The sequence below is a fragment of the Puma concolor genome, chromosome C1, assembly GCF_028749965.1.
Source record: "Puma concolor isolate L17-30 chromosome C1, mPumCon1.1.hap2, whole genome shotgun sequence".
In the NCBI taxonomy this organism is placed as follows: Eukaryota; Metazoa; Chordata; class Mammalia; order Carnivora; family Felidae; genus Puma; species Puma concolor.
In genome coordinates, this window is record NC_141674.1 from 159,173,070 (window position 1) to 159,193,640 (window position 20,571).

Below are 20,571 nucleotides of genomic sequence, written 5' to 3' on the forward strand. Positions count from 1 at the left end.
TCGCATACATGAGGTCAAAGACAGATAAAGTGACACCCCCTTATGTCCCCCCCGCCTCCTGAGTTTTTATCGCAAATAAGCCTCCATTGCCCTCCACCAAACGTATTTGGTCACTTTAAGATTTGGAAAATGGCAACAAAGTACTGTGCCAACAACCTGAGGTTGCTCATCTTATAAAACTGAAGTGTCACTCTGAAATGCTTTATTCTTAGAACTTGCCCCAAAATAAAACCATAAAAACTCAACAAATGCACTCTTGTAACTCTACAGTTGGACTCTTGGTCATAGATGGTGTCTTACCTGACTGGAGGGAAGTGGTGTTACTGTCAAGAAAGCTCAGGACTTTTTAAAAAGTTTTCTATTCCCTGGCTCCTAAGAGAGGCCTCTTGAGGAAATTATAGCCACAATGGGGCTGAGGAAAACTAACAAACAGAACATAATGGAAGAAAAGTCCCTTGGAGCTAAGTCTGGAAACATGGGAAGGGATAAAAGAGTAAATTTCTGGGGCGCCTGGGTGGCTCGGTTAGTGAGTGTCCAACTCTTGCTTTTGGCTCAGGTTGTGATCTCAAGGTTCGTGAGATACTGGGCTCTGTGCTGGACAGCACGGAGGCTGCTTGGGATTCTCTCCCCCACTCTCCGCCCCTCCCCCGCTGTAGCTCTAGAACCTCTCTCTCAAAATAAATAAATAAATATTAAAAAAAAAAAGTAACTTTCTACATCAGCTTGTTCTTCAATCCAGTGAAGTCCTGCGTGCTAGACACTGGGAATTTTGTGAAAGACCCTACCCCTGCCTTGTCGGGACAAGAAATGTGGCTCTGAACATTGTGACTTAAATATGCACTTTACCTTTCTGGGTCTTGGTTTTCCCATCTTTCATGCTCAGGGGTATTAATTGCCTTCTCATTCCCTTTATGTAACAATAAAATGAGACCCCAAATTTTATCATCTCCCCTCCGGCCTCATTACAGACAAGATGTGTCCATTCGTCCAGAGGCCCAAATAAAATCTTGACCATCCATCCCCATAACATCCTTTATTAAAAAAAAAAAAAAAATCAAAGATCAGCCTCTTGTAATTAGATCAGTAGTTCTAATGCTGGCTGTATATTAAAATCACCCAAGGAGCTTTTAAAAATATATTTCCCGTTTTCAAAAAAAAAACTCTTCCTTCCTCCTCCACTCAATTAATGACAGTAAGCATGGCTACTGTGGACTGAGGGCTTCCTCTGTGCCACGAAGTGGGCCGAATACATTCTTTACACACATTTCGCATCAGACTCCCATGGCCAACCTGTTTTATAGAAGGAGCCTCTGGGGCTTTGATGAACAGCAGGAGGATGGCCTAGCGCCTATGATGAAGGCATTTGTCCTGTGATGATGGCTATCATCAGGGGGCATCAGTTTTCAGAGGAACAGAAATAGGTGCCCCTCCTCTCTGGTCCACATAAGCAGAGACAGCACTCAATGACTGGCAATATTGTTATGTAAGTGGGACTCAATGCCCTCTAGTAGTTTCTAGAGACCTGTTCGTTTGGCTTCTTATCATTAATTGCAGAACATCACAGACACAAAGTGAACACGGAGGCTTGATTTTCAAACAAGATGCTCTGGATTCACTTCCAGGAAGGAGTGGCTCAGAATTGGTAAAACCAAAAGAACTGAGCAAAGCTGGTCACTTTAAAAAGCTGACACACCCAAGTGTTGTTGTTTTTGTTTTGGGGGGTTTTGGGGGGGGGTTTGTTGTTGTCGTTGTTTTGTTTTTGGATCCATCCCTTGCAGTGGCTGGGGCAGGGCCCCTGGTGAGGTGAGCCAATCGGTGCGGATCTTCCTTTCCAGGGCATCAGATTCATATATGGGCCCATCCAACCTTCTCTAAGCTACATATGCAGCTACATGTCTTCAGGATCTTCACCCAAGCAGTATCCGATGGAACAACACAGCACGGCTTGTGCCATCCCCTGCACCGTGTCCGTCCCCACTTCCCTGTCTTTGCCCATGCTATCTTTTCTGTCTCCCCTCCTCCTTGGACTTCTTTACTGACAAATTCATCTTTGGAGGTCAAATGTGAAGATCTGTGACAAGCGCTGTCCTCCTGTGCTCCCACACATTTTATTGGGATTAGTTTCCTGCACTAGACTGCATCCTCTGAGAGAAGTGGCCACGGCAGCGGGTTGAGACAGCTGGATTGAAATTCCAGCCCCGTCGCTTACTGGCTGTGCGACTTTAGTGTTTAACCAAAGGTGTTTAGCCACTTGGTGCCTCATCTGTACAATAGGGAGAATAGTATCTACCACATAGGACTGTTATGAAGATGAAAGGAGATAGAACACGTAAAGTATTGAGAACCGAACCTGGCGTGTAAACATTCTACTAGCTATTGTGATTTGCTGGTGCCTGTAACACGGGATTCTCTCGTGACAATTCATGATTGTGTGTTACTTAGAGAGGACAGCAGACAAACTGAAGGATGTGAGTTCCTAGCTCATTCAGGAAAATCTGAAACATACACCAGAATAGAGAGAATAGTATAATAACCCCCATGGACCCAAGGCCCAGCGGCAACATTTCTTGCCTTGTGGCCAATCTCTTTGTATCTCTATCCTGTTCCTCACTCTCTCCCCAGCACACACTGGCTTATTTCAAAGCAAATCACAGATGTGAAGAAAGCAACTTTAGTTTTATTCTCTTGAGGGAGCTTTCAGAAAGGAAACACATAGTCACATAGTATCCCCCTTAGGACATACGGCTTGTGACCATGATGAACACAGGGGGAAGGCGGAACAGAGGCTGAGAGATCAAGGGCAGCCAAGGACTCAAGCCTGCAGTCCAGAGCTCTTTCTAGGATGCCTGGGAAAACCTGTGTATCTCCAACCAGCTTCCTTAGAACCCTCCCTCACCCCAGGGCCTACATAGTTCTTAACTGTCTTTGAGCCAGTCTGAAATATTCCACCTCAAAAATCAAACGTTGGTCTTTTTCCATTTCAGAGAAAAACCAACGTAATGGATGGACTTCTCAATGGAAAATTCTCCTGTCACATATGTTCCTGAAACCCGTGGTCTCTGCATCCCTTTGTCTGCAACTGAGTGCTGGTAGAACACAGAGAGAGTGAGTGAGTGAGTGAGTGAGTGAGTGAGTGAATCAGTGAGTGAATAAATAGTAGAAAGCTTACTGGGAAACCCTGGAAAAAGGTGACCGGTATGATCTGACAGCTTTGGGTGGACACACCTGCTGTGGTCATGATTTTATATTACACACAATACTCCATTCTGCTACTAAAATTGCCCCTGTTTCACGTGCTAAAATGATGAGCAACCTAAACTTCAGTCCTGTAAATAGTGCCCTGTCTCCCCGGTGTTCCTGCACTGGCAGAGTTTCCAAACAGCTGCCCTGGCTGGAAGGAAGGAAGCAGGGGGAGAACCCGGCACTGGGGGAGCCTACCAGGAGGGGCTACGGGAGGGCCAAAGTCCCCTAGAGAGGACAGGAAGGCACCAGCAGGCTCTCTGAGTCCTTTCTGGGATACACTGGGAAATGAAGCTGAGCAGAAAACGAATTCTCATAAAAGAAATTCCTGAGAACAATTTCATAGTGAGCTTAATGCCCAAAACAAATACCAAAGCTGGAAACTGCAAACATTTCCAAGTGCAGGTTTTCCTGGCTCCCTTTTACCCGTGCATTCACACTTTCTGCTGGCTGATGCAGCCACCCCCATGTTAATGCATCAGAATACACACCCCACAGAAGCTTGAATTCCAATTTGGAATAAAACTCTCTCCAGCTGCAACTGTCCTCACTGCTCTTCTGTCAGGCTCAGCATGAGGAGCTCGGAGATCCCTCAGCAGTGGGTCCTTTCACTGAGCTCTGGAACACAATCAGATCCGAAAAGGGGGACTTGGCTCAGGGCCTACAGCGTAAGAAGAGGTGGAAATTGACTTTGAAAGGCAATTAAAGGGGCTGCCTCCCCAGAGTTCAGGTGGGAACCTAAGGAGCTACTCCCCTCTGAGATTACCCCACCAGGCCTGTCAGGTCTGCATGTGCTGGGAATTCTTCCTCCCCTCCCTGAACTCTGGACACCCCTAGCTCTCAGGTTGCCTGGCATTTACAGCCCTGAGCTCTGTGTACAGCGAAATACAACCAATTCATGAGCTGGTCTTAAGAAGCACGCCAAAGAAGTCTGATAAAATACACATTTATTAGAAATTTTTCAGCAGCATCATTTCCGTTTGCTTTTCTAATCAAAGTATATTTCAAAAAAATTACAATAAGCTCTCAAAATACAAGCCACAAATATTTTGAGAACTCGGTAACAAAATAATCAGTAGTACATGTTTCATTCATCCATCCATCCATCCATTCATTGTTTTAAAAATGTGCAATATTAGCACAGAGAGCCAGAAATGCTACTCAGTATGGAACTTGTATATTCCTGCCATGGGTCCTGTTGTGAAGATATGCCCACTTCTAGAAACTCTAGTTTCAAGAGAAACTCTAGGCTCTACAGTACATTCCGATACAAATGTATAATTTAGCCAAAAGGACCTAAAAAAAGGCTCAATAAGAACAGTTTCCCTTTCTATTCATGTTCAACTTAGGAAATAAATAGTCATTATAATGATATTTTCAGACAGAAACAAAACCCAGTTGAGGCTTTGCTTAACTGGTATTCGCTTTGCACCTTACTTGATGAAGACACAGATTTGGTTTGAGTCATTCAGCTGGTGAGCTCCAGTGTCTGGGGTAGGTGACCGCCTGAGATGCCAGGCAAGGACGGAAACTGCCCTATGGTCCATCAGGCAAAAGAGCTCGTTCAACTGGATACAAACTCTTTGCGGGACACTTGTACCTCCTGACATGGAATTTTCTCACAGACATCACAAATAAAAACGTTGATTTGACAGCTAGTGAGGTAACACATGTGAAAGTGTTCTGGCTAGACAACACAAACATGCAGAAGGGTGAAATTGAATTGGCTTTCTTCTACCTTCTGCATTATCTGAGGCATCTACGGTCAGACCCAGATGTCTAGATAACACACAGTGCCCTGTATCCATATGCCTACTAATCAGCTAATCGAATAATCAGCTAATCTTGAACATTAAGTGCTGAGGTGTAAAAATGGACCTAAGAGTGGGGCCTGGGTTTCTTTGCTTGATAATCCTATAGGGAATATGAGTGGTACCTCTTCTTTAGACATGGCGAAAGGCCCCAAGTCAATTCCTCTCTTTGTTGGGTCATTTACTGGAATGATCACCAACCAATTCAGCAGATACTTTTCTCAGCAAATTTAATGATGTGATAATCTTTCCAAAATTTACAAATGTACAGTATATTTATAGCATTACCTTCAGATAGCTTCAGTGCAAAGATATCCATATAGTACATTGTGATAATTATTTGTAAAAATATGAGACAGCATAAGTAAAAAAAAAAAAAAAAAAAGACACACAAGACACGGTTTCCAAAGACACTTCCAACTACAGGCAAATGGGAAAAAATATATTTTTTTAATAAAGTACTGAATGTTAACTTTTTCTTCATCTGTTTGTAAAAAATATATGTGCAAAAGTGTGTTTCTAATGATCCCTAAACAGATGGCATAGCTATACCTCAGAGTCTTCTCTAACAAGGTTTGCAGTGTCTGTAAAAGTGTCTTCCGTCGCAGTATAGGTTGGCACTGGGTCTCTCCTTGGAGAACTTTTAGCAGGGAGGGAAGGAGAGGGAGTGGGAGCCACAGCAGTGCTGTCCTTGTGTTCATTCTCCATCTAAGACCACAGGGAAAAACGAATCAGCCATTTATTCCCCCAGTGGGACTGGAAACAGTTTTGTGTGAAGAAAACAAATCTTTACCAGTTTGCTCAGAATAATCTGAGTGTATACCCACCTTAGCCGGACAAGTTATTGCTAAGAAAGAATGCTGAACGCCTGTGGGAACAAAAATTGTCAACAATTACCTCCGCATAGATTGGGTTTTCAAAGTTGGTAGTTGGTTTCAATTTTCGTTTGAAGATACTCCATTTTGTTGCCTAAATGAAAAGGGGGAAACAGAAAACCTTCAGTAATGGAATTTTTTGCATGGATTTGTTCCTCCATGGAGGTTTTTTTTTTTTTTTTTTAATTTTTTTAAGTTTGTTTGTTTATTAGAAACAGAGCACAAGTGGGGTGGGGCAGAGAGAAAAGGGAGAAAATCTGTGCTAACAGCACAGAGCCCAATGCAGGGCTTGAACTCATGAAACTGAGATCATGACCTGAGCCCAAACCAAGAGTTGAACGCACAAGCGATTGAGCCACACAGGCGCCCAACCTCCTTGTAGGTTTTAAAATGTCTTCTGAGTGAAGGAAAAAGCAAACTGGGACCTGGGACCCCATGACCTGACCCATGGGTACATTGTTCAGTTCCTCCTCAGACAGTCCCCAAACTGAAACTGAAAGTCTCTGGGCTCTTTTCATCTAATAAGTTCAAAGACTTCCTTGACTTGACATGTATAGTTGACAGAATCTGTGCCAACAGAATCTAGAAGCTTTGACAGAGACAGGCAAGAGATTTCTTCAGGGGCTGCTTAAAACTTAAGGGGAAAGCCAGGTTGTAACTCTCATTTCCTAAAATGATGTCTTGATCCTTGGTCAACTCAAACCTATCCCTTCCCCTTCATCATTTCCTCCTGTAATCAAAATAGCAATGGTGACAACAAAAAATAGCATCTATTGAGAGCTTACTATGTATCAGGGGTTAGTCTAAAAGTTTTACAAGTTTTCCCAATTAATCTTCCTGGCAACTCTGAGGTAGGTGCTCTTATTTTATAGATGAGGAAGGAGTCACAGCAAGCGCATATAACTGAACTGTAGGTGGAAGAGTAGGCAATGATGATAGGACTCAGAGGACCATACACTGAAGAACCCAAAGAGAAATCACCACAGACTATGGCTGGTGGCCCAGGTCTCGCTGAAAAGCTACCCATGGTGCCAGTGCCGGAAACAGCTCTGGCTGTTTCGAGATGGAAGAAGACAAAGGAACAGAAAGGAAGGGCGTGGACAGCCTGCTCCAGCAGGAAGCTAAGGTAGCCCATATGTTTTAGGGGCATCTCTTGTTCTGTGAAATTAGGCGGCCAACATGTGAAGACATAGGGGGCACATGACTACAGGAGAAGACCATGCACTATAACCCACATGTAAGTGAACACCTACTCTGTACATGGCAGCCACCAAGAAAAAGATAAAGACATTTAGATCAAGAGCCTGGCCTCTGGAAGCTTACACTTATGGGATGGGCTCCTTGGAGTTAAGCAATTACTAACAAGAGAAACTGGTGATTTTCACTTTTATCTCCTTGGGAAATCCAGTGCATGTCAACATGACTTGGAAAACAATAGAACTGAGTCATAGGAATTCTTGCTCCTAGCTTTGAGTCTTTTGAGCAGATTTACTGATGAAAGATAAATTTGTGAGCCACTTTGGCACATTAATGTCAACCTAGAGAGAGCCTAACCAAGTGTTGCCTTACTGCTTTAAGCCACATTAGCTGCCATCTCAGTGCCCAGAAGACAACCGATAGAGAGAGATCCCTAGACATAGCACGTAGGACAGACCTTAGAGGGTCTCAGCCTCAACTCATTAAAAACAACAAAACAGAGGAAGAGCCAACACACTGCAAAGGTGAAGATGAGAAAGAAAGAGACTATAACTGATGAAGATCCACTCTCGTCTGAAAAGTCTTTCAGTGTTCATTGTTTCTGATGATAGATGTGCAGGTCAGAGGCTGCAACATCTCCACCACATTCCCCTTCCTGCTCAGGCTGGGAGAGAGCTCTGTCCAGTGGAGAAGATCACTAGACTTGAAATGGACTGAAAGAAAAGTTGAGAATATAAAATAAATCTGGCACTGCCTTGGGGTTGAGTTAGATTTAGGGAACACTCAAGAGACACAACATTGCAACACTCAAGACTTGTGACATTCAAGTATTTCGGTGTCTGTAGAAAATTAATCTTCAAAATCCATTTTAAAATGTAGCTTAAAAAAAATTCAGTCCCTTGAAAAAATATAAAACTGAAAATTCCTTTCTAAGACATTTTTATGTGTCTGGTGTGTGTGTGTTTGTGTATGTGTGTTCGTGCATGTGTGTATCAGAAGAAGGAATTAGTAAATGAAATATGAAAAGGTAGAGACCTTTGTTATAAACTCTTCATTAGCATTAATTTAGTTCAACTTTTATTTTGATCCAAACAAGCAGAATAGAAACCAATTTCTGAGGTGCTGAAAATTCAGCATGACTTCCAAGTTAACTCTGCAGATACCAGTTATGCTTACAGATTATTTCAGAAACAAGGATTGTGTAAATAGTCAGATTTCTCACTACCCTTGGATTTGTTTCTTTATATTACTTTACAGGGGTCATAGAACCTTAAAACTGAGACATTCCAGATCCTATTGCTCCCAATTGGAAATGGAGGTGCTGAGGCAGAGTGGGGCTGATTTCTGGGATCACAAGGCATTGGGGGAGACACTACTGACGCTTAATGGACAGGGGCCAGAAATACTAAAATGTGTTGCAATGCATAGACAAACTTTTGTACCACAAAGAACTATGCCAATAGTGAGCCCAATGAGAAACATAAAGACTCTAAAAACCAGAGGAAAAATATTTTGCCCAAAATCAGACAGTTAGATCTTAAATAGCTTCATATGTGTCCGTTAAAACTAGTGATGGATTATATATTAACACAAAATTTCATATCAAATTTAATTGAATTTCTCTCTGTAGACCAATATAAAAATTTCAAAGTGCCTGAAAGCATGACAGAGAAGCTCTATTCATGATCTTTTTTTCTTTTAATCTCCAGTGTTAAATCCTGTACCTGGCACACCGAGGGCAATAATGTTGGTTGGATGGATAGATGGACAGATGAAGAGAGTATGAATTAGTGCCATCTCGTGGTGAATATAGGTAACAGCAGTAGAGCTAAGAACACAGTTCATTATTCAGGGAACAAAGATGTAGACTGTAGAAAAACTGCATTACATGAAAAAGGAAAAGGTCTTCTATATGTGTGATTGACACAGTGAACTCTTTATTCTAAGTCATTCTGTAAAATCAAGTAACTCTAGTCTGAAGAGACTAGATCCTGAAATCTGTTGCCCCTCTTTTTTTTTTTAATTTTTTTTTTAACATTTATTTATTATTCAGAGACAGAGAGAGACAGAGCATGAGCATGGGAGGGGCAGAGAGAGGATGAGACACAGAATATGAAGGAGGCTCCAGGCTCTGAGCTGTTAGCACAGAGCCCGGCGCAGGGCTCGGACTCACAAACCCAGCGAGATCATGACCTGAGCCAAAGTCAGACACTCAATGCCCCAGTTGCCCTTCTTTTTTCCATATGGTCTCCCACGTCACAAGGAATATCATTCCATCTCAATCCATGCTAGAAATGTGGTTTTAGTTAGTGGAACAATTTTCAATTTATTATTATTTAAAAATTACCTTTATTAACTGCCTGTCTTGGGTCCATGAGCCTATCAGGGTCTCCCTAGTCTTCCCTAGCATTAGTAAACCCAGCAATTCCTAAGCCCTTTGCAAATCCCATACCATTTCAGTAGCCAGACACTATTACCTGAGTTGCATCAGCACTTGGGGAAGCCGGCTTTGTGTCTGGAGCTATTTCAGAAGGGTTTATGGGACTTCCATAGTTCTGGTTATCCACATTTCCAGATACAGTCACCTGCATGCATATTAAAGGATATTATCCAGTTTTGAAAGAAGTTTTGCTGTGAAGTTTCTTATCAGCTCTTTGGTTCACTTTACTGCCTTGCTTTCTCACAGACATGGTCAGGCACTATTTGTCTTTTTTTTTTTTTTTAATGTTTATTTATTTTTGACAGAGAGAGAGAGAGAGAGAGAGAGAGAGAGAGAGCATGAGTGGGGGAGGGGCAGAGAGAGAGGGAGACACAGAATCCAAAGCAGGCTCTAGGCTCTGAGCTGTCAGCACAGAGCCCAATGCAGGGCTCAAACTCACAGACTGTGAGATCATGACCTGAGCTGAAGTCAGACGTTCAACCGACTGACCCACCCAGGCGCCCCGCACTATTTGTCTTAATAGGAGAACAATCCCGTGCCCTAGGACTAAACACCATTCCCATCTCCCCCAAATCAAAGCACCAACCACTATGTCATCTGTCTCATGCCTTAGTCCTGGGAGGCAAACACCCATCACAGTCATACTCTTACTTAGTAATGACAATTTTATTGTTTTCTCTGTGCTGCCTTATTTCCACTGTTGACCATATTTTCAGACAAACAACTCCAATTGTATACTGGCAGCCAAAAACTTTAGTTTTCAGAAAAGTATGTGAAAGGCAAGCATAAGGAGGTCACCTCAAATAACACACCGGTGATACCAATAAGGACCCAGAGAGTATACCCAATCCCCCAAATCTCCACATAATGACCTGACAATCATTCACTTGTTCGTTTCACAAATATTTACAGAGAGTCTGTGTGAGTCAGGCACTGCTTGCCAAGCCCCTGAGTGGACTCGTAATTCTTGCTCTGACCACTCAGCATGACAAGGCTCTTGGTCAGCACAGAATGGTTGCCAAGCCTCAGCGACTCTGCAACACGTTGGTGTCATACCCTTGGGTCAGTCCTATTATAGCATTTAGTGAACCTGAAGGGCGGGAACACTGCTTCCTTCCATTTGAGGGAAAGTAAGGAGAACCCTAGGAGGGCATTATTCAATAGCACAAGATTGAGTAGTAGCAGAACCTGAAAGAAAGGGCTGTGACTTCTTACCTGGGTTGGCTGGTGAACCACTTTGACATCACTGTCCCTGGATGCATACATTGGGTTTTCAAAGATTATGGGCTGCTTCCCCATCTCCATGGCAAAGTGTTCACTCTGACGGAGAAAAGAAGTATCTGGTTTACACAGGAAGGAAGGTGCCCTCCTCACACCTGGAGGTATACTAGTTGCTATGCCAAATTTATCCAAAAAGAACTTAAAGAAAAAGCCAGGAGACACAAGGTCTCCACACGGCAAACATCACATGAAGTAACAAATGCACTAATTCATCAGATCAAGGAAACAGAAACACTCTTTTACACCCACATTCTCTTTGGCTCGTTAATGCAAATATTCACTTGGGGATAGGTCTGCACAGCAGAGAAAAGGGTGGCTGGTGGAAAAGAGAGCAAAGAGGAGAAGAGGGAGAGGGGAAAGAAGAAAGAATAGGTAATATTGTACTTTTATGCGGAGGTTAAACATGAAAGATTTGGAAGAAAGGCAAAATATTGAAAGTTATTTTCCAGTCCTGGTTATAGATCCTGTACTAGTACACCCATAAAGTAGCCATTTGGTCCTCACAAGAGGTATTACTGTATCCATTTTATAGATGGGGACAATGAGGGTCAGAGCGATCAAGCTTCATGCCTATTATTACATTCTTAGAAGGCGGCAGAGCTGTGATTTGAACCAACCACTGCATCTAAAATCACTATGTATCCCAACTATACACATTGGTGGGAAAATATAGAAGACTAGGAAACATGGATTTCCCTACTCCTTCCCTTAACATACAAAGAGTCATCAAATAAAAACAATACCATGCTCTCTCTCCCCTCTCCCCCAAAAAACATAAGACTCTCATTAAACATAAGATTCTCATTAAACTTAACACTGTTTAGGATTCAAGTGTGGCTTAGAGCAGGGGTAAAGTGCAATTTTATTACTAATATGTTAGAGACCTTTCTGCAAAAACGTAATGTTTCCTAATTTTGTAAAGACTTTACGTTGAGAAGCATACCGTTTCATTTTTATTCTAGGTTAATTTTATTCTCTATAAAAAGTGTTTCTTTTATAAAACAGTAAACATACAGCCATTTTGCAGCCACACTCACCATCACCACTGATCTGTCAATGGCGGACTCAGGCCCAAAACCAGACACTCCAATATCCATGTTAACATCTGCTCCTGATCTGAAGGTCACCCCATTTCCATTTTCAGAGGATTTAACTAGACTGCTTAAGCTGAAATAAAGTAATTGAAACAGTGTACGATTTTTTAAGCCACCTGTTGCAATAGTACCCTCTCCTCCATATTGCTAAAGCTTACTTAAATGAAACGCTCAATTCCCACTCTGAATTCATACATCAAATATGGTAGGAAGTTGCCTTAGCCACACAGAAGTGTTAAAGCACATTGTTGAATGCTTGACATCTAAGAGAGGGCTAACTTGGCACTTGCAGGAATAAAGCCTGGTCCAACCCACAGACTGTGTTCCAGTCTAACCTGAATCCCCACCAGTGGGCATAACTATTTGGACTATAAAGTGTGATTTGCATTCAGTCTTCAAAAAAGCATTAGATTAAGAGGTTGTGATTTGAAATGATGGCTTTTAAGTTCAATACTTTTTGTTTCTACAGAATAGGTTAAGCTGCACGTTATGCTATTTTAACTTACAAAAAAACCAAACCAAAACAAAACAAAAAACCCTGAATTATTCAATAGTCACATCATCCAAGCTTCTAAAATCAATATTCCACATGATGAAACTGACCTTGGTAGCTTGGGCAGAGAAGGCAAAAGGGAGCCAGTTCTCCTGTAGTGGAAAAATCCTAATGCTGCCAACGCTCCAATTATGATGATCAGGATGCCTGTCAACAGCACAGCCACTGCTGCCACCGAAGAGGGAAGAAAAAGTGACCACATCAGCATGGGGAAAGGGAAAGGAACCAATAGACTTAAGACTGGAAGCTGAGGGCAGAACCAATTCAAACACTGAGTTAAATAGAATATAAACAGCTTTCAACTTAGGAGCTGTGAAGCATTTCCAGGTCACTCATATATATATTTTTTAATGTTTAGAGTGCGAGAGAGGTGGGGGACAGAGAGAGAGGGGAACAGAAAATCCCAAGTGGGCTCTGCGCTGACAGCAGGGATCCCGATGTGGGGCTCGAACTCACAAACCGAGATCATGACCTGAGCCAAAGTCGGACACTCAAACAACTGAGCCACCCAGGCGCCCCCAGGTTGCTCATATTCTTAAAACTTACTTGTTCCTGGAGGGACGCCTTTTGAAAGTCCTATTTCACAATATTTTCCCATGTAGCCACTGGGACACCTGAAAGTGAAAGGAGAATTGCTCACAAGCTGTGGCATTCTTAGGCTTCCATAGCTATTGTACAAGCACATCTTCAGGTAGAGAGAGGTTTGACCGAGCAAATTACACATGGGACAGTCAGTGTATCTTGCACGACTTTGTTTATTCTGCCAAGATATGATGAGCAGCAAAAACAACTGACTTTGATCTGACTATGAAATTCACTTTCAATGCTGTGGCTATGACACCTGCAAGGTCATCAAATAAATGTATTGGTGTCTACTCTATGCAATGTTTCATTGAGAATGAAAATGGAAACCAAGATTGTATTCTTTCCGCTGATATGTTTCCATTAAACGGTTTTTAAAGACCTCCATTTATCTTGTGCCACGTTAGAGCTTTCTCAAGAATTCTTTTTTTTTTTCCCCCAAGTCTTTAGCCCAGTCTCTGCTCATCACAAGTGCTTGGGCTGACTCAGCTCTGCTGACAGCTGGTCTCCCACACTCCAAGTGTAATTAACACCAGGTGAGTAGAGAAATTGGGGCTGTCACTTCTCTAATCCCTGTTACAGTTGGCTCACAATCCTGTGGCATCTCATGGGGGCTTGTTGGAAATGCAGAATCCCTGTGAATGAGATGATACTTATGCACAGTCTGGTTTGAGAAGCACTGCCTTAGTTCTCTGCGGACTCTCCCAAGGGAGGGCAAGCTGGTCACGATGTGAAAATTAGTGAACTGGCAAGGCTCCTGTACTTGTTTTTCTGGCTACTTTGTCTTAAATTCCCCCAAGGCCTACAACTCGGACCTCAACATTCAGACTTACTTGCATTTGGGGAGGTCATTCTCATCAAAATAGCAATTTCCTCCGTACATACACCTGCATGGGGGGGGCATGTTGATAGGACTTTCGATGGCTGCAGAAAGGGAAAGCCATGCATGTGTTAGTCAGCCACACTCAGCAGAGCACCCAAACCATGCAAATGTGCTTCAGGCCCAGGGTCAGAGTGGGGAGTGGATGGGGGCAGGGCAGCTAATTAGTTTCCTCATCAAAACGGTACCTTCCACTTAAGTCAGATGAATATCCTTATCAATAATAAGGTCTTGGAGAGTAATGTACATTTGGTGGAAAGAAAGAGGCAATTTATAGCATTTTCCCCCCAGTGGAGAGATGCTACACTCCAGAACATATATTAACATTTAAAAGAAACTTGTGGTAAAGAAATCTCTTAGGACATTCGTATTGTCATTTGAAGTTTTCAGAATTCTCCTCTGCAAGCCCAGTGAAACACAAGAGTTCAATCTGGGCACACCTCAACACTTCATCTGAAGGCTTCAAAGCATCAGGGACCCATCAATCAAGCAACAATGTAGATACACAGATGCCTGATAGACAGCTGGTTAGAGATGTCCTATTTTTTAAGTCCTCCAACTTGCCCTTGCTCTGGGTCCCTGCTCCAGCTCAGCCCCCACGTACTCCTTGGAGGTGCCTGATGGGGCTGTTAGCGTTTCCATGTTTTATACCTAGAAGATGCTCAGTAAGTATCTGTCACATGTGCACTTATTTAAGGAGCTCAGATAGCCTCCTGGCTCAATCCCTCTATTTGAATCTCTACTCAAAGTTCATTTTATCACAGAGGCCTTCCCAGAACTCTCTACCTAAAGGCCACCCAACTCCCACCTGACCCTCATCCCTCTTACCCTGCTTTCGTTTTCTCCTTTTGCTTTTACTATCTGACATTATACATTTGGGGAGGGGGGGCAGTCTCTATTTAGAATCTCTATTAGAATATAAGCTCAACAAAGGCAAGGGATCTGTTTTGTTCACTTTCATTATCTCCAGCACTTAGTACTTAGCACATAGTAGGCTCTCAATAAATACTTATCAAATTAATTAATTAAAATGCCAAACTAAGACCCCATATGGAACAACTACCACCATTATCGTGCTTGCTTTGGTTAAAGTTCTTTTAAACAAGAATCTGACTATAATGCACTTGGCAAACAATGTAAATGAGGAAAGTAGTAGATGAAGTAACATCTTGGACAACACCGCCCATGAGTGTGAAATTGTGATAAATGTCAGAACCATCTGTCTACAGCATACAACAAATGTCAAAAGCTTGAAATTGTTTGGCTCAAAATATTACTAAATACTGTAATCTTGCCAATATTTCCCCCAGCCTCGGGATGAGAGTGGGGACAGGGGAAGAGAAGCGGGAGTAGCTGTTTTTTGGTTCCTGCGTTCATTCTCTAAACCCGCCAACTTTTCCGGCTGGTTCAGAAGAGCCAAAAGTTGGTGCCTTGTTTAACCACTTGCTCCCCCTGGTGGCCACAGGTGGTTAAGCATAGCATCATCAGCTAAAACTGAGGGAAGGGAACCATAAAATGGGCCACTAAAAAATAAAAACAAGGATGTGAGCCACAAAATGGGCTGCTAGCAAACTACAGGATGATTTTTTTAATGAGTATTATTAATAATTGGATACTAGCCATGGACACTAGTTATTCCCCAGGACTTATATATACTCCCTAATTTAAGAGTCACTGAAGAAAGGTCCTGCTAGGCACAGATCATCCACAGCATTTGGGATGAGAAATAAAGCACTGCTTCCTTATTCCAGCCTCCAGCCTCCAACAATGTAAGGTGTCTTTTTTCTTTTCTTTTTTTTTTAACGTTTATTTATTTCTGAGACAGAGAGAGACAGAGCATGAACAGGGGAGGGGCAGAGTGAGAGGGAGACACAGAATCTGAAAGAGGCTCCAGGCTCTGAGCTGTCAGCACAGAGCCCGACACGGGACTCGAACTCATGGACCGTGAGATCATGACCTGAGCCGAAGTCGGACACTTAACCGACCAAGCCACCCAGGCGCCCCGTAAGGTGTCTTTTTAAATGTACCTTTTTCACTTGTCAAAACTTTGAAATGAGCATGTGAGGAAAAGAGTGACCCTCCTCTCGCCCTCCCATCCGCACTGGATAAGGTCCCCCAGTATGGAGGTAAAGAAAGGAGGTAGAGACCTTATCGAAAACCCACTCTTCCAAATACCCTTACAAAACAACACAATGGTAGATTTGGGGGCACTGGATTGGTACCCTACAGATCCTAGCAAATAATTCTCAGCAATCACTGGAACACCAACTCTGTTTGGCTCCCTAAGTCCCACTCAGCTCTGTTCATATCTCCCCATCTCTCATCCCTCCTTCGAGCCACCCCCGCTCTATCCTGCAAAGGACCCAGCCACACAAGGATTTTTTCCAGGCTCCTACAGGAAGAGAAGCACAAGTAGGGAAGCTACTGAAGAAGGCAGAAGAGCATTCCCAGGCCCCCATGGCTGTGCAGACAGCACCCCTACCTGCGTTACAATCAGTGGTGCTCCCTGCTATAAAGGTGGAGCCTTGGGGACAGGCACAGCTGTATCCTCCAGGTCTCAGGAGGCAGAGGTGACTGCAGACATTTTTGCAGCGGTTGGGCACTGGAAAGCACATGAGGACAGTGGTTAGGGTCTGAAGAGGGAATGAGTTCACCAACCAAAGATATGCCCATCAACTGAGTTGTGGCCCTGCCAGGTGACATCAGAGCCCAGCACCTCTAGGCCACATGCCACCTGGCTATTCACCTCATTTACATGACCATCCCCATGGCACCCCATCAGAGTGGCACAGCCACCCTCCTACTTCTCACCATCCTAACTCACACTGTCTACTGGTCATCACTTATCTCCTCCCCGTCTCTGGCAGATTTGGAAGGTAGGTGTCCAGTCCACTGCATGACCACAAAAACTAATCAACGCAAAGCAATTTGAGATAGTTCAAAAGACCACAAAGACCCTATTATTATGTCAAGATTTGTCATTACCTAAATTTGGATAGATCATAATGTGTCCAAATTATATATTACATATGATTTCCACCCTACCCGCACAGGAGTACTTTCTTCAAGTACTTTCCTTACTTGAAAAACAAGGGAATTTAGACCTGTGATTATCAGAATCACCTGAGAGCTATGCACAACTACTGATGCCCAGTCACAGAAATTCAGATTTAAATTGGTCTAGGATGTTACAAGTGTTACCGTTAAAAGCTCCTCAAGTAATTCTAGAGTCATCCGAATTCTACCTTAGCATGTACTATGATTTCTCCAAGGTATAGATGACCTCTAAACTTCTTCTCAGACTAACATTCTGTGATCCTGATTCTCTGTCATCCAGTCTATAACTACAGACAAGGAAATGGCTATAAAATAATAAGCCATATTCCAAAGTCTCACTCAAAATCTGTTCCATTACCATTTCTTCAGCTCTCTAGAAAAGAGCTTTTCAAACTTGAATGTAATACAAACCACCTGGGGAATTTGATTCAAAAAGGCTGGGTGGGGCCTGAGAGACTTGCATGTCTCACCAGTGCTACTGGTCCACAGCCCATACTTGAGCAGAGCCTGGAGCAGGACTTCTCAAATGTGGTTCCTGAACCAGCAACATTGGCATCAGTTGGGAATTTGTTAGAAATGCAAATTTTAGGCCACCTCAGGCATATTAAATCAGAAATCTCTCAGGTAGGGCCCAGCAATCTGTGTTCAACAAGCCCTCTAGATGATTATGATATATGCTAAAATCTGAGAACTACTGGTCCAGAGTAAATGTTAATCTGGCACAGCTTGGTCTAGATTTCTGGCCTACACAGCAATCAGCATTCTCCAAAGGGGGCCCAGCCAACTCCACTGACTCCTAGGTAGCCTTTTCTACAAAGGCCAGAGAGGGGGCTCACCACATGTACCGTCCTCTCCCTTCTTGCCTTTAAAACTGCCCAGCACGAGAGCCCCAGGAACATGGAGGACTTACGAGCTATTATACTGGTGGGGTTCCCTATATGTGAGATGAAAATAAAATCTAATTATAATTCTGGAGATTAACTAAAGTAACAAATGTCTGGGTTAACACTTGAAGAGAGAATCTGACTTATAGAGCTTAATAAAAGCCTATTTCCTTTCCTCACTTCAAAAATTTCCTTCCCTTTTATCTAGCTTGATTCAGTGGTGAAGGATGAATTAGAACACAGGTAACCTGGTGAAGCAGGACCCACAACTAAGAAAATGGGAGAGAGGGGAGGGGGTAGAAATGCATGACTGACAATTTTATTTTATTTTATTTTTAATTTTTTTTCAACATTTATTTATTTTTGGGACAGAGAGAGACAGAGCATGAATGGGGGAGGGGCAGAGAGAGAGGGAGACACAGAATCAGAAACAGGCTCCAGGCTCTGAGCCATCAGCCCAGAGCCTGACGCGGGGCTCAAACTCACAGACCGCGAGATCGTGACCTGGCTGAAGTCGGACGCTTAACCAACTGCGCCACCCAGGCGCCCCATGACTGACAATTTTAAACTGAAGCTCACGTAGCTCAGGATAACTTGACTAGCCTGATGTTCACGAACCCATTGTTACCCACCTGACACCTAGCAAGGTTTTGATGCCTACTGGATTCTGTGGCCTAGAAGTACATACTTGTAACTCCAAACAATGAGGGCCGAAAAAAAATTTTTTTCTTAAACAGGCTCCAGGCCCAGTGTGGAGGCCAACACAGGGCTTGAACTCATGACCCTGAGATCAAGACCTGAGCTGAGATCAAGAGTTGGACATTTAACCAACTAAGCCACCCAGGCGCCCCAGGACTGAAATATGTTTACTTCATATCTGCTGGTGGTGTATATAATTACATTTGACCACCAATTTTATTTTTCTTTGGTCGAAATGGTTAAAACACACATACACACACACACACACACACACACACACACCCCTTTCATGCACCAAGAGATCAGACTATTATAATCCACTACCATTTTCCAACAATATAGCCATTAATTTGAAATAAGATTTCTAGATAATGAGGAACATCTTACTCCAAGGGATGTTACCTGACCGATCGTATCTATGTTGATGGAAGATTCGAACTTGAGTGAGCCATGGGTTCACCATCAGCATTTTCTCCTTCTCGTCTTGCCCAAATTTATCTTGCTTCCATACTTCTCCCTTATTCTTAGATATCCAGTAAAACTGGCCTTCAAAGATGTCCAGGTTATATGGGTTCATTGCTGCTTACCCACAGAGGAAAACCAAAACAAAGCAAGATAATTGAATAGAAAATTCCCTACCCCTCTTTTATGTCAGATGTCGTTATGCTTGAGTTATTCCCTAATTCAATGCCTTGAAAATCCAGGAACATTCAGGCAGACTTTCTGAACATGTGACCACAAAAGTGTGCTACTTTGGGAGATCAAGATGACAGACATTAAACTAGATTAATGTCTACTGGTTCATGCCAATTATAGAGTACTTGCTCGCTTTCAAGTTGTTGATTTGATTTTCTCTTTGGACAATAATTTGGATGGCAGAGATCCTTTTTTTTTTCTTTGAACATAAGATACCACTTATCAGGAAAAGCTGGTAGATACTGGATTGTTGTAGTGCTGCAGAAATCTGGATTAGAAAATAAAATGTTTCTCTCCTTCTAGATGTTTCCTGTTGTACATAATAAACAATTGAGCATAATAAAAACAAATAGGTCTAGAAATGGTTAGACATGGATTTCCATTGGTACACATGACTGTCACCCCTATCAGGGCAACCTAATGGGAAACTTGGTTATTTCAATATCTGTTGCTAAGAGTGTCTTTTAAAAATTATGTTAAAAGGATAAAAACAAAACAAAACAAAACCTTAATTACTGCTAATGGATTCATTTGCATTTAAATCAGCAGCTGGAAGTTGAGGGGAGCAGTATCTAAGAAAATATATCAATCGGTTCCTAAGATTCAGATTCCTTCTGGAGAAAATGGGCAGAGACCCAAAATATATTTATTATTTAACATGGTAAATTGTAACTCGTTTCTAACCTGCATTTGCAACGATTCTTCTATCAGTCCCATCATGTTTTATACTTTCAATATTGTTCTCCTTGAAGTCACTCCAGTAGATCCGGTCATTGTTCAGATAATCAATAGTGAGGCCTGTTGGCCAACCAAGGTCCTCCTGAACCAGGATGTTCCGATGCTGTCCATCCATCCAAGCAGACTCGATTTTAGGTTCTCTGCCCCAGTCAGTCCAGTACATAAGCCTGTAATGGAAAGTTTCCTCTAGTGAGGCTTCTACACTGAAGCAGAGCATGAACTTCCAAAAAAGAAATCAACTGTTTTTCATTGAGATCTGGGTGCTAAGTGATGCTATTTTTATACTTTACTTTAGAAGAAAGGGAGAGAAAAGGAGGGGCCAGTGCATCTGTAGTCCTTCCTGAAAACTTCCTCAATAGAGACTGCCCAGCCCTGTCCAAGTATATACATTCAGACAATTTAAAATGTATAATGACAAAGCTGTTCATTCTTCATAAAGTATTTATTGAATGCCTATGTGTGAGCAGCACTGTCCTGTGTTCGAGATGTATCAGAGAACAAAACAAGAATTCCTATTTTAAAATGGAGACCAGGGATTGCACCA

At 42.6% G+C, this 20,571-nt stretch overlaps 1 protein-coding gene across 2 annotated transcripts in view; it reads right to left on the reverse strand.

Moving 5' to 3' along the window:
* Positions 1-4,170: 4,170 nt before the first annotated feature.
* The window catches only part of LRP2 (LDL receptor related protein 2), a 198,578-nt gene continuing 182,177 nt past the window's right edge, over positions 4,171-20,571 (reverse strand). Inside the window, exons 69-79 of one of the 2 annotated variants that reach the window (XM_086718833.1) lie at positions 19,974-20,194; positions 18,996-19,172; positions 16,436-16,555; positions 13,907-13,997; positions 13,038-13,105; positions 12,542-12,656; positions 11,882-12,011; positions 10,779-10,883; positions 9,601-9,708; positions 5,949-6,020; positions 4,171-5,759 (exon numbers count right to left, since the gene is read on the reverse strand). In XM_086718833.1, coding sequence (XP_086574959.1) covers positions 5,598-5,759; positions 5,949-6,020; positions 9,601-9,708; positions 10,779-10,883; positions 11,882-12,011; positions 12,542-12,656; positions 13,038-13,105; positions 13,907-13,997; positions 16,436-16,555; positions 18,996-19,172; positions 19,974-20,194 — 1,369 coding nt within the window. In that variant the 3' untranslated portion in view covers positions 4,171-5,597. Of the gene's footprint in view, positions 5,760-5,948; positions 6,021-9,600; positions 9,709-10,778; positions 10,884-11,881; positions 12,012-12,541; positions 12,660-13,037; positions 13,106-13,906; positions 13,998-16,435; positions 16,556-18,995; positions 19,173-19,973; positions 20,195-20,571 lie in introns of both variants that reach the window. The other variant, XM_086718832.1, reaches the window with a different exon arrangement.